At 44.3% G+C, this 13,403-nt stretch overlaps 1 protein-coding gene across 1 annotated transcript in view; it reads right to left on the reverse strand.

The window, feature by feature from the left end:
• SIM2 (SIM bHLH transcription factor 2) overlaps positions 1–13,403 on the reverse strand; it is a 57,424-nt gene that overhangs the window by 14,146 nt on the left and 29,875 nt on the right. The window contains exons 5-8 of the mRNA XM_027730059.2: positions 13,307–13,392; positions 10,959–11,158; positions 7,455–7,561; positions 345–492 (exon numbers count right to left, since the gene is read on the reverse strand). Of these exons, the coding sequence (XP_027585860.1) occupies positions 345–492; positions 7,455–7,561; positions 10,959–11,158; positions 13,307–13,392 (541 nt within the window). The remainder of the gene's footprint in view (positions 1–344; positions 493–7,454; positions 7,562–10,958; positions 11,159–13,306; positions 13,393–13,403) is intronic.

A 13,403-nucleotide genomic window follows, 5' to 3' on the forward strand; every position in this document is an offset into this window, starting at 1 on the left:
GCCCGACCCCCCTCCCTGCCCCCTCCTGTCAGGGAGTTGGGGAGAGCAATAAGGTCCCCCCTGAGCCTCCTCTTCCCCAGATAAACCCCCCCAGCTCCCTCATAAGACATGATTTCTAGACCCATCCCCAGCTCCACTGCCCCTCCCTGCACACGATGAGGATTTATACAGCAGTGAGGAACATCAACTCCTTTCAGCTGACAGCACCTAAAAAGGGGGGGATGTGAACAGAGAAAGGGGCTGTAACAGGCAAGCACAGAAAGATACAAAGAAAACCGCAAGTATTTAACCAGTAATGAATCGATTACTGACGACATGGAATGGTACAAAGTATTTTGACTTACGTAAGGACATAATTGACACTCACTATGCAGTGAGGCCGTGACGAACGGCTGTTGTGCACAATGGTGGCATAGCTCTGCACCCACACCCAGCCTCCGTGCTTGGACAGCAGCCTGTAGTACTTGGTTGTGACTTGGCCTTTCACCAACACTGTAAATACAATAATAACAAAAAAAAAATAAATAATTAAAACAAAAAAATTCCCGTTTCTTGGACTCGCGAGCGCTTCCTGGAAAGACTTATTCACAAGGCAAGGGCTTTTTTTTTCCTCCTTCGCTTCCCTGAAAACTCCTTCTCCTCCCACCAAACCCCCTGCAAACGGATCTGTGCAGCTCCTTTATGTAGATTCATAATGTCACGTTATTATTTTCATATAATACGTTGAAAACTCCTAAGGTTTGTCCTCCTTCTCTTCTGGCAAAAGAAAAGCTCAAGGCAGTAAAAGTATCTCGAAGGGGACACGGCAAGTTTGGAAGGAGAAGAGGAAATGGGCTTAAGTTAAGGTTCAAATGAGATATTAGGGAAAAAAACTTCCCTTCAGGAGTGCTCAGGCCTTGGAATAAGTGTCCCAGGGAGGTGGTGGAGTCCCTGTGTCTGGGAGTGCTCCAGAGGTGTCTGGATGTGGCCCTTGGGGACAGGGATTTGGGGTGATTGTGGTGGTGCTGGGTGAGGGTGGCACTGGATGATCCTGAAGGTCTCTTCCAGCCTTGATGATCCTGGGATTCTGTGATTTTTTTTCCAGTGTATTTGGAAGCACTTCTGTCATTCATAGCTTGATAGATTATTGTGCATTTTACAATGTATTTTATGCTATGATTGGTGGGTTTTTTTCCTCTGTGAGCTCTACATCTTGAAGGGTGATTTAAAAGGCTAAAATTAAAATGTTAATTGGTTGTGAAGCATCCAAATAAAGACAAAGACAGAGAGGTGAATCAGTTATCTGATATCTTTCACTACACATGTAATCCTCTCTAAACTATTTTGGATCCTCTGTGGACAAGGATGTTTTGACATGAGACTGTGCTATAACAGGAGCTGTGCAACATCTCTAAACATTTGGTCCAGCCACAAATATTTCTGGTTCAGTGCCAGGCATTTATCTAATGATTCACTAGAAGATGATGCCCAGCCTTCTAAGGTGATTCTTTTCTTGTGTGGCTCTGCATCATTCCTTCAGGGAACTCCCCCTTCTTACTCTTCCATACAATCACTTATTTATTGTAAATTAGGAAACCACGGGCTGAGCTCGCTGCACAAATTCTGTTCAAAAAAAGTGACCAATAGCAGCAATTCCTTTATATAATAAATGATTAAGAAATGGAATTACTGCTTGCAAATGCAGGGCTTGGACTAGACTGAACACAATAGCAAAGCTCAGTGTCATTTTGTGCTCTCCTTGCACATGTTTGGTGCAGAAGCAGATAAATGATAAGGAGGATGAGAAGCAGATTTCTCTTTCAGACAACTCTAGGAGAGCAAATCCCTGATAGAAAGGAAAATACTTGGCCTTACAATTTGTATTCATCAAGGATCTTTCTGTCAAGGAGAGCATTTAATATTAAACTGGGAACTAAAGAGTTAATAAGAGTTAAAGAGATAATATTTGATGGGTTGATCGCTGTTTGGTAATTAATTGTGCTGCTATCAGTCATTGCTGGGGTTGGCTTTTTTGGTTCAGTTGTTACATAAGGGAGTAGGGGGTTGTAATTTCAATACCAAACAGGGACCACATTAATGTGAATAATGTGAAAATTCTGATGTAAGACTGACAGAAGTAGAAGAGCAAGGGGTTCTTGTTCTTGCTAAAATGTCCTCTAAGTCAGTCATAGAATCATAGATGGTTTGGGTTGGAAGGGACCTCAAAGATCATCCAGTTCCTACCCCCTGCCATGGACAGTGATGGAATCCAATCCAACCTGGCCTTGGACACTTCCAGGGATCCAGGGGCAGCCACAGCTTCTCTGGGTAACCTGAGCCAGGGTCTCACCACCCTCACAGGGAAGGATTTCTTCTCAATATTTAATCCAAACCTACCCTCTCTCAGTTTAAAGCCATTGCCCCTTATTCTGTCATTATCTGTCCAGACAAAAAGTCCCTCTCCCTCCTTTTCATAAGTCCTCTTAAGGTACTGGAAGGCCTCAGTGAGGTCTCCCCAAAGTCTGGAGTATATAAACCATCTCTTTGAACTTCTGACTCTCCCATCCATCCTCACAAGTGACAACATACATAAACTTTCTTCCAAATCCAGATGATCTCCCTTAGAAAATCAGGCTCTTAGAAAATACCTGTAGACAGGTCTTTCTGGACCTGTCATGTCAGGATAAGGTACCACTTGTTCAGAAAGCAACAAGATGAACAAGAACATCTACAACTTCCTCCCGAGGGGCAGCTCCGACCTCTGGGAGGAGGGACAGGACCCAGGGAAGGGCTGGAGCTGGGACAGGGCAGGCTCAGGGGGGATCTCAGGACAAGGTTCTTCCCCCAGAGGGTGGTGGGCACTGACCAGGCTCCCCAGGGCAGTGGGCACGGCCCCAAGGCTGCCAGAGCTCCAGGAGGGTTTGGACAACACTCTGAGGGACAGGGGGGATTGTTGGGGTGTCCTGGGCAGGGCCAGGGCTTGGACTGGATGATCCTTGGGGGTCCCTCCCAACTCAGGATACTCTATGATTCTATGATCTTGCAGGATATTCAAAACCCCACCCTCACTGGTATCAGGTCACTGTTATTTATGGCTTGAAGTCTCTCTCAGCTTTTTTTGCCCCATCCTTGACAGTGTCCTTCCTCACTCCTGCATTTCTACCTGGAATGCTCTGTGGGGTAGAGGTGTGCAGATGTGAGACATTTAAGATAATCATGAGAACTGTGTGTGTAAGCATGAAAACACACCCACAAAATATAAAGACGTAATCTTTAAGTGTAATTTATCACTCCAAGGTAAAGGTCCTGTAGCTGCTGCTCAAAGATTCAGTGCCAAGTAAGTCTGTTCTAAAAAATATATGTTAATAATCAGCTGTATGCCATGGGTTCGCTATTTCTTGTTTTTCTATTAGTTGTGAATGATGTTCTATAGTTGTCCCATCCCTGGAAGTGTCCAAGGCCAGGTTGGAGCAACCTGAGACAGTAGAAGTTGTCCCTGCCCATGGCAGGAGGGTTGGAACTGGATGATCTCTAAGATCCCTTCCAACCCAAGCCATTCTGTGATTCTATGATTTTGTGATTCATTCCATAATCCAGATGGTCCCATTCCAGGAAATGATGCTTACACATTATCCCAGATCATCTAACAGATAGTTTTTGGCGTGCGGTCGAGGCTTTTCAGAACTAAGTCTTTGTGCTATTTTAATGGGCACGTTTTCCTTGAGTTCAAAATGCCTTGCTACTCAGTCTGCTGAAAGAGAAATTAATGCTGTCACGGATCACTAGTTATAACAAAGTTCTTTCCTGTGCTTTGGGACTAGTTTTGGCTTCCTTTCTCTCTCACTGATACTTTTTTCTAAATCCCTGTTTTAGCTCTGCAGTTAAGACAGTATTTTAAAAGATGTGAAAACCACTGAGGGCTACAGTGTTCAGCTTTTCTTCGTAATTATATGGATAAACCAATATTTCTCCTGGGATGGGGGAGGACTCCATGCCTCCTGCATTTTTAGCAAAATCTGGGGAAAGTCTGACCTTGGCTGGGGGACAGTAGCTGTGGTTCTGAGACAGTAAATGAGGTCATCTTCCATCTGGCTCTGTGTTAAATTGCCCTGTTTGATGCTGAATGGGAAACCTCAGAAATGGGAGCGAGGTCAATCCACTACCAAGACAGTCTGTGCAGGCTCAGACTTCTTGGTGGCCTCCGCTGCAACCCAACGGGGAGGATTCCGTGGCTTCAGCCTTGGCTCTGGGATGTGCCATTTGGAACTGGGTGTTCCACTGTTGTGGCTCCCTCCTGGTTTAGCAGAGGAGCTGAAAAAGGCACTGGGCTGGCTGGGCTGGTCCTTCTGGTCTGTCAGAGACGACTATTTTAAAAGGTTCCATCGGGCTCCTGGGCGTGTGGCTGGGAGTTCCCAGCCTGTCCTTCAGGATGCCACCAAGAGAAATGGGTTGCTTGGTTCCGTGCTGGGAGCAGGTCCTGTTTTGTCTTCCCCTGGGCAGCGTGGGCAGGGGATGGTGCCCAGCAGACTCTGCAGTCCTTTGGACCTCTTAAAACCCAGTGCTGCTCTGCCAGGAGGTTTGGTTGCTGAGGGAGCAGCGACAGTGAAACTGTGCTCTGCTGCAACATAAGTTCTATAAATGCAAAGTTTGACTTCCAGGAGGCAGGAGAATTGTTTGGTGACGACATCAGCCGGGGCAGATGCCCTGCCAAGGGACAGAGATGTGAATCCTCTTAAAGTTTACGTGGGAAGAGCAATGATGTCACAGCACACAATCCCCCTCACAGGTACAAGTGAAGGGATTTCTCTGAGGGCACAAAGATATTTTGTCTGGGCTGGAACAGCCTCTCCATCCCGTGTTTTAGAAAGCAAGATCCTCGTTATTTGTGTGGCCACACTTCCCTGGTTGCAGGGAACACTGTGGGTATTAATGGGGCTACAGAAATAAATAACACCAGTTCAAAGGCCACGAGTGTTTTCATGTAGCTGGAAGCCAATCAAGAGTTTAAAACAGGAAACCCTGTTTGCTGCCAGCACACCTTAGGCAAACATCCACATCTCCACTTCCCTCTCAGCTTGATGTTCTTGTTACATCCCTTCTAACTTGTTCTCCTCACTGTTCCCTTTGTTTTATTCTCTGTGCTGCCTGACTTGGAGTTCAGTTGCTTTAGGTCTGCAGCTTGGGATAATTTTTTTTTTTCCTCTCTGAAAAAGCAAATGATCACCCCAGTTTAGGGTTACTTATTCTTTTCTTAATACCCTTATTAGGTGTAAGATGTTTCTCTCTGGCTTTCTTCATCAGATGACACTTCATCATCAGATTGCTTTAGAGAATGGTACCTCAAACCTGCCAACCTTCTGCTGATCATGTTCCTAAGACATTTACTGATGGATTGTGGGGGAGCTCTAACCATGCTCCCCAGGGGGAGTTTGTACACTTTACATCTGTTTTAATAATTCCCATTACTTGGTATTCTAACAATGATCCTGCACAGTTGCCCAAGAATTTGTCATTGTTTTTTGCTTCTTGGGATTCATTTGCTTCGAAACTTTCATAAATTCCTGTTCATGTCTCACATTTTTCTTCTGGTTTTAAACTTTAAAATAACTTATCTTTAATCTACAGAACTGCTCTTGGTTATTCTGTTTGGCTGAGGTCTGGGTTGGTTTTTTTTCCTTGTGGAGGATGTGGTGGGTAATTCAGTAATGATTTGTCTCTTCGTTTCAAACTCCAGGCATACACAGATCAAACTGGCAGCCAAAGTACAAATCCACCACACACACAGAATTATCCATCACTCTGCTCTAAGGGGGAAAACTGTTTTTCAGAGGTGATTGTGGCTACTGTGGTGTCCTCTCCACGCTGGTTGATAAAAGGATTTCAAACTGTCTTGTGAAAATAAGGAGGGATGTTTTGTGCAGGTCAACAGTCACTTCCAGATGGTAACTCTTTTGCAAAGAGGATGATGCCCTGACAGGACTTTTCCATGTACCCTGGTCATTCTAGTTTTTAACTTTCAATGGCCCAGAGTATTCAATAGTGTTTTGGTAAATATGACCTTGCTGTAAAGATCAGCTGGAACTTTCCCTGCCACCAACAGAACTCAGCACTTGGAATTTCAGTGCTGACTTGCCAAACACCCTTACAACATCCTTCATATTCCAGATCCTCATGAATAGCAGATATTAATGTGAAGAATTGACTAGTTTCTCCTTCAGGAAGCCTAAAAGGAGGATTTGACTCTGGCTGCTTCCAGCCTACAGGAGCAATCTGGAAAAAAATTCACTGCCATTGGTTTTTGGATGTCATCTTTGCATCGTATGGGTTGCAGCAGACTGAGCCAAATCCAGAGTTCAGCTATTCCCTCAATTTGCTTTTCAAATTAATGTGCTACTGAATGAACTAATTCCCAGATCCAGATGTTTGAAGATATGAGTGCTGTCTCTGTTGGAAGATGGGAAAATTATTAAATGCAATTATTTTTTTTTTCTGACAATCCATTCCCCAAACCTCATCCACATGCTAATAATGAATGTTCCTCTAAGGACTTTTTTGGGTTTGCATTCACTTCAAACACGGGATGATTATTACTAACATATTTCAGAGGAACGGGGAGCTGTTGCAGAGTTTTTATTTTAACAACAGAAGCTAGTAAAGTTCAGATCCTGCCCTCTCACTCACTCACTTGCTCTTTTGGGTTTTTTTTTCCTTCAGCCATGCAGAACCAAGTCCAAATTTTCAAAAGAGCCCAGACCTCCTAAATACAAAGATAAAACTGGCCAGATAAGTATTTTTTTTTTTCAGAAGCAGTATTGAGTATTGAGCTTATTTGCCGAATTAATGGTTTCCTTAAGTGATAGCCAAGTACTTTTGAAAATCTGTCTCCAATCAAGATTTGGAAAGTTTTTTCTGCTTTCCTTCACAGTGCTTGTTGTCTGCAGAACTTCTCACTCTACTCCATGTATTTCCTAGAAATGTGGAATCACAGAATGGTTTGGGTTGGAAGGAACCTTAGAGATCATCTCATTCCACCCTCTGCCACTGGCAGGGACACTTTCCACCAGCCCAAGTTGCTCCAAGCCCCGTCCAACCTGGCCTTGGACACTTCCAGGGATCCAGGGGCAGCCACAGCTTCTCTGGACAACCTGGGCCAGGGCCTCTCCACCCTCACAGCCAACAATTTCTTCCTAATATCCCATCTAACCCTACTCTCTGAAGCCATTCCCCCTTGTCCTGTCCCTCCAGCCCTTGGAAATAGTCTCTCTCCATCTTTCCTGGAGCCCCTTCAGGTCCTGCAAGGCCACAATCAGGTCACCCCAAAGCTTCTCCTCTCCAGGCTGAACAATCCCAGCTCTCCCAGCCTTTCCTCCCAGCAGAGCTGCTCCATCCCTGGGATCCTTTTGGAGCCTCCTCTGGGCTTGATCCAACAGGTCTAAGTCCTTGCTGTGCTTCCAGCCCCCATTCCCTGTACTTACACAGGTGATGAGCATATCGGAGGTGGAACACGTCGCAGCCGTGGACATGGTGGTAGAGGGTTTTTTCTATCAGGTCTTGGGGTTCATATCCAGTTAATTCAGTGACCCTGGAAAAGGAACAATCCATAATAAACAAAAAACTCCGGGAATATTCCATTTCATTAACCTAACATTCGACTGTGCCAACAAATCAGGTGCCTTAAAGCTGCGGGACAAAAATGTTAGTTTTGGAAACGGAATCCTCACCCTTATAAGAAAATAAACCCTCTCAACCCTGCCAAAGCAAGGTGCAGCTTTTCCCTGGTACACACAGGCAGGAAAAAGAGCTCTTTTACTTATTTCCACCTCGAGCTTTTGCCACTGCCATGCAAGACCTTTTGCATAGAGTTCTGGTCGAGGAGCTGTTCATGAAACAATAAAACCACTCCGGTGGGCTGCTGAGACATTTCCATTTGCCTTTGCAAACATACAAGTGTAACACGTGTGTTAGTCCACAGGAGCTGTGATCGTGGTCTGTGAATTAATTCAGACTGGTGCCCAACAGGAGGAGGAAGCAGGAGCTTATCCCAGCTGAGAACGTGGAAACACAAGGAGGTGTGAAGACCACAAGGTAAAGGAAAGGAAGGCTGAAGCTTGACTTCAGAAAAACACCCTCACGTGATGAGAAGTAGAAAAACTGGAGGAATTTGAAACAGCAACGTCTCTGTAGATGTTAAAGAACCAGATGCACAGATCAGGCATTGGGTCAGGCCTGAAGAGTCAAACTGCATGTTTCAGAGAGTAAAATTGTTATTGCCGAGGATCTGCTGCACCAGCAGATGCAGCTGCATGTTTAATTTCAGGACTTTTACTTAGGACTAGCTCTAGTCTAGGCCTGTGGACTGAAAGCTTTGTAACAGCTGGAGTGCCCTGGGCTTGCCCTTGGAGGTTGTCCTCCAGTTTGGACTGAAGGAATCCAGTTTAAAAGCCTAAGGTCTCTTTGTGGCATGAACTGCAGTGTTCTTTGGCTTCAAAAGGATGTCCCTGGTCTGAACTCAAGCACTGATGAGGATGCTCTGCACCAGAGACTAACACAGTAATATCCACAGAAATGAATACAGGCTCTCAAGCAACATTTGTCAATGGGGGATGCAGATGATGCAAATTTTTATTAGTTTTTTGTTTCTTTTGTAATTATTATGCACCTTCTCTACTCTTACTCTGTCTCTAACCAGCCCTGGGGACCCCACAGAGACTGGGCACTTGACATTCTGCTTGGGAAAGTGTTGGGTGTTTGGATTCTTCTGAGGGAAATCAGAAAAACAACAACATAAAAATGCTTTTGAGTACTGATTTATTATAAATAGGGTACAAATACATCCATACTTCCCTAGCTATGCCGCCTTCTGGGAAAGTCCTGCATGCCTTTGCCTCAGCCAGGGACTAAGCTAATGAGCAGTGAGCACGTGTGGTGTCTTTCTGCAGGAGGATATGGGAATTTTTGCCTCTGTTTCTCCTCTGCAGTGTGTTCTGGTCCCAAATTCTCACCTCACCCTACCAGCACCATGCTGGTGAAAGGTCCTGCTCAGGTCCCAGTGCTCCTTCTGATTCCAGTGCAATTGAAACGAGGGTGGCTTGGCGAGCTCAGAAGCAGCTCATCCAAACCCAAACGAGACACCACCAACCTAAGCCAGGTGTTCATTTTTCCAAAGGGCCCTGTCTCACTTTGAAGTTTTAAAAAGTTTGGGTCTGGATACAAACTCATCTGTTTTATTTCCTCAGCACAAAATCCACCCCTCAACAGGGCACTGTAGGGAGCCTGGGATCTCAAGGTTGTTCTTTGACAGGGTGACAGGGAGGAGGGTTTGCCCCAAGGATCAGTTTTGGCCTCTAGAATTCTTTAAAGCCTTATTAACCACACGGCAATGATCCTCTCAGGCACATGGTGTGACTCTTGGGGATGGTCCTGTGCAGGGTTAAGAGCTGGACTCCATGATCCTTTTTCCAGTGCCCTCAATGAATGGACTTTTGGGTGTTTCATGTTATATCAGTGCCTAGAAAAGGTTATTGAGCTGCTCCTTCCCATGGCTTTCACACTCTCTGCTGTGACTGTTACCTCTGAAGATCCAGCACCACTTTCCCTCCCGTGGATACCACCAGAACCAAGCCTGAAAACAGTTTAGTCTTATTCCCAACATGTCCCTGCTCTGAGCAAACAGAGCTTGGTTTGCTCAGCTGGGAGAGCAGGAGGTTTTGGCAATGCTTAATACCCCCGATTGCCCCGTGTGTGGATGACACCCATCTGCTCTTTGGCAAACACAGCTCAGGGTCTCTCCTTGCTCCTGTCAACACCTCTGGTTGTTCTGGCTCCTTTGAAGACACTTATGTCTCCAGGCAGTTCCTCTCAGGCACATCATTTCCTTTTTTCTTTTTTTTTCCCACATGCAAAGACATGTTGCTAAACCCCCTCGTGCTTCTCTGTAGCTGTTACATTAACTAACATGCGCCAAAAAAATAGGAATTATCCCAGAAACAAGAAGTTCTTTGTATTTTAGCAGCTGATGGCCCACTGTCCCATGGACTCAGCACGGAGAAGGAGCATGTTCCTGCATGGTTGGCCTGCCATGCCAGACTTCCCCACTGTCTTGGATACAGATTCTTTGTCACTGCTGCACACAAATATAATTTCTGCTACTTGCAAACCCAGCCTGCCAGGGAAATATGGGACACACACTCCACAGGCAGGGATTTTTGAAGGATAATCATCTTGTCAATATTGTGTGTATTGGGCTTTTCCCCTCAGGTATCTTGAACTGCACTGTACAAAGTACCATTGTGTGTTACGAATTACTCTGCTTCAAAACCAGAGAAATCAATCATTTTAGTTCTGGTTCTGGGCTCTTCTCCTACCAGCTGAGAGTGAAGGCCCAGTTGTCTTTCCTCAGCAATAGCTGTTCTCCCCAAATTTTGTTTGTGAAGGCCATGTTTCCATGCAGTAGAAAATGGAATTAATTGTCATGCCCACAACCCCATCAAGAGCACTGGTCTCATGGCTAAGGCACAGCAAAGTGCACGAGACTCTCTTTTCTTACTACTCTGTCAAAAGCTTTCTGGGTGACACCAGCAAGTCATTTGACCTCAGTGTTCCAGTCGTGGGGTGTTTTTTTCTGGTACACCCTCATTCCTTCTGCCAGCTTTGTATGTTAAAATCTGTGTCCTTTAAGGTAAAAATGTGTCACTGCTCATGTGATGAAAACTCACTGCAAGAAGGCTTCAGACTCTCTGCAACCGTAGGTAACTCCAGGTTAAATTGTCCAGGCTCCTATTTCTTGGCATTCAAGACAAAGCATGGTCTATCCAGCTGCCTGAAAGACTTTGAAGACTCACATGGCCTTTGAGGTCCAGATCTATTTTGGCCTGCTTTATTTTTTCATGGATGTTTTGACGTGTTTGGAAACCGCCGTGGCTCGCGTTAACGCTCGACCTTGAAAAGGTTTTGATGCTCGAAACGGAAGAGCTGCTTACCTGGAATCCAGGAATATCAGCTTTAAGTCCAAGCTTGCTCTGAACATAAACATGTTGCTGTGAAGTTTGATCTCGGTGATTGCACTGGGAGGTAAAGACTGACCTACAGCCACCAGCCCAACGATTTGGTAGCAGGAGTCGTACAGAGACATATCAAGCATGTACTGGCGGATCTTCAAGTAGCCACTGCAGTGGATCACCTGGAAGGGGAAGAAAACACAATTTCTGATGGCAAGGCAGCCAACAACTCATTTTCAATGATTTCATAAAGCCACACACCCTTAAAACACTAAATTCTGCTTAGTCTGTTAAAGCTTCGGGGTTGCGGTGGATTCATAAATGGAGATCCAAACACAGTAAACACAAAATCTGTGTTTATTGCCCACATGGTTAATCCAGTGTTAAAGTACATGCTCTTGGGGGACTATCTAACTGATTTCTAGTTAATTTTTTCTTGTAGGTACAGACAGAACTCATGTTCATTGATAAAAAATCTGAAAGCTGCTTTTTTGAAATGACCATCTCTCACACACACATAAAAACATTTACATTCCGAGGAGTTATTCTGGTAAAAACCAAACACTTTAAAAATCCAGTGCATATTAATGCATCCTATTTATAAGGCTTGGCTGTTGTATAGGTAAATGCACAAGAAATGAGTTTTAAGTTCTCTGGTCATGTTCAGATGATATTCTCCTGACACACGCCCAAGCCCTGAGATCAGATTTCGGAATCCCTGTATACAATTCCTAATCACAGAGGTGATAATGTCAGTGTTAGGCTGTAAAAATTCACGATGTCAGCTAAAGAGGAGGGGAAAATGTAACCTGGGGACTATTCCAGAACATAAGATGGAATTTATGTAGTGCTGGTGTTTGGAAATCATTGGTGCTCCTGGCAATTTTCTACTGCAAGCATCAGGAATACACACACACATCCTTTAGCTTAATTTATCTGTTTGTTTGACTTTTAACTGTGTCTAATGGAAAGAAATTAATTTTCACTCTATTTACTATTCCTGAACAACCCATTAAACCTGTAAATAGGCTCCTCCTGTATAACCTTCCTTCCTCCTTTCCAATCACTAAGTGATTAATATATTTAGCAAAAGTACAATAACAAGAAAATCTTCTTTAAGATCTCTCAACAGATCTGAATTCCCAGATCACTTAGTCCATGAGTTTTTCCTGTGCTTCACCTTATAAGGTGATTTTTTAAAAAATTAAGTCCTGACTCTGAGTACAGTCAAAGGGAATAAATTTAGGTAAACTACTCTCTAGATAAATGAATCCTTTAATGTTTTACTGTGCAAACTTGTAATAGAGAGCAAAAGAAGGTGATGTCTCTGACTAGAAGAGGTAAATGGAAATTAAAATACAGAGATACCACCACTACAAGCTCTACTCTTTTACCTGATTTCACATTCAGCTCTGGGACAGGATCATTTTTGCTGGGAAGCAGCTGAGCAAACAGGGTTCATGTAATGAAGAATTATCAGTCCAACCAGGTAGGTAAATAAACAGACATATGGCTGCACTTTGAACACATTCCTTTAAGGAGCTCTGCTTCTCTTGCAAGCTTTTCTTTTTGGTTTGGAATAACTCAAACAAAAAGAATGCTCACCAGGCTGCATGTGAATTACCTTCCCTGATGGAGATAGAATTATTCTGTGTGGCTCCAAGAGCAGCAAACACACACTGCAAAGCTCGGGATAAAAACTACCTGCAAAGCTGAAAATAAAAACTACCTGAGGGGCAGCTGCTCTCCTAAAACCTCAGCATTCGCTGTGGCCTCTGATTTCATGTCATAAAGAGAAAAAATAATACAAACAGCGAGATTTCCAAACAGACTTAGTGGTTTAGTACAATTCAGCCCTGGGGTGATGGCCCTGGTTGTTTGGAATAACATTCATGTGGAGGCCAACGAGGTGACTTGTGCAACCGGGTGGCGGCTCAGCCAGAGGCTGAGGGATGTGGAAAGGCTCCAAATTCCTGTTTCTGGGTTCCTGCCTCACCTGCCTCCAGTTCCACAGGGGAATAAGACCTAGCTGTGTGCTCTCCTTGCAGCTCCGTGGCTGGGCTCCAGCTAATTCCCCAGCCTGGAAGAGATCAAGACGTGGGAATGTGCCACAGAGCAAACTCCAGCTCACTGTGAGAGAGTTTAGACTTCCATTACTAAGGGGATCTGCAATCAGGAGCGGGATTTTTTGGATCTTTACTGATTCTTGTCATCACAGATTTCGCTCTCATCTACATATATGTAAAAAAACCAAACAAACACAACTAAATAAATAAACTTGTCAACTGTTGAACAATTGAGGGGTGGAACAAAAAGTTTATATACATTACCTTGTATCCACTGCACGTCAATCCTGCATTCCTCTTGGCTAGGACACACTTCATCCTCAGGAAAAATGATCTCTCGATTTCATATTCTGAAAGGATA

The sequence above is a fragment of the Pipra filicauda genome, unplaced genomic scaffold (genome assembly GCF_003945595.2).
Source record: "Pipra filicauda isolate LSUMZ 115617 unplaced genomic scaffold, ASM394559v2 scaffold552_size545530_pilon, whole genome shotgun sequence".
Taxonomy (NCBI): Eukaryota; Metazoa; Chordata; class Aves; order Passeriformes; family Pipridae; genus Pipra; species Pipra filicauda.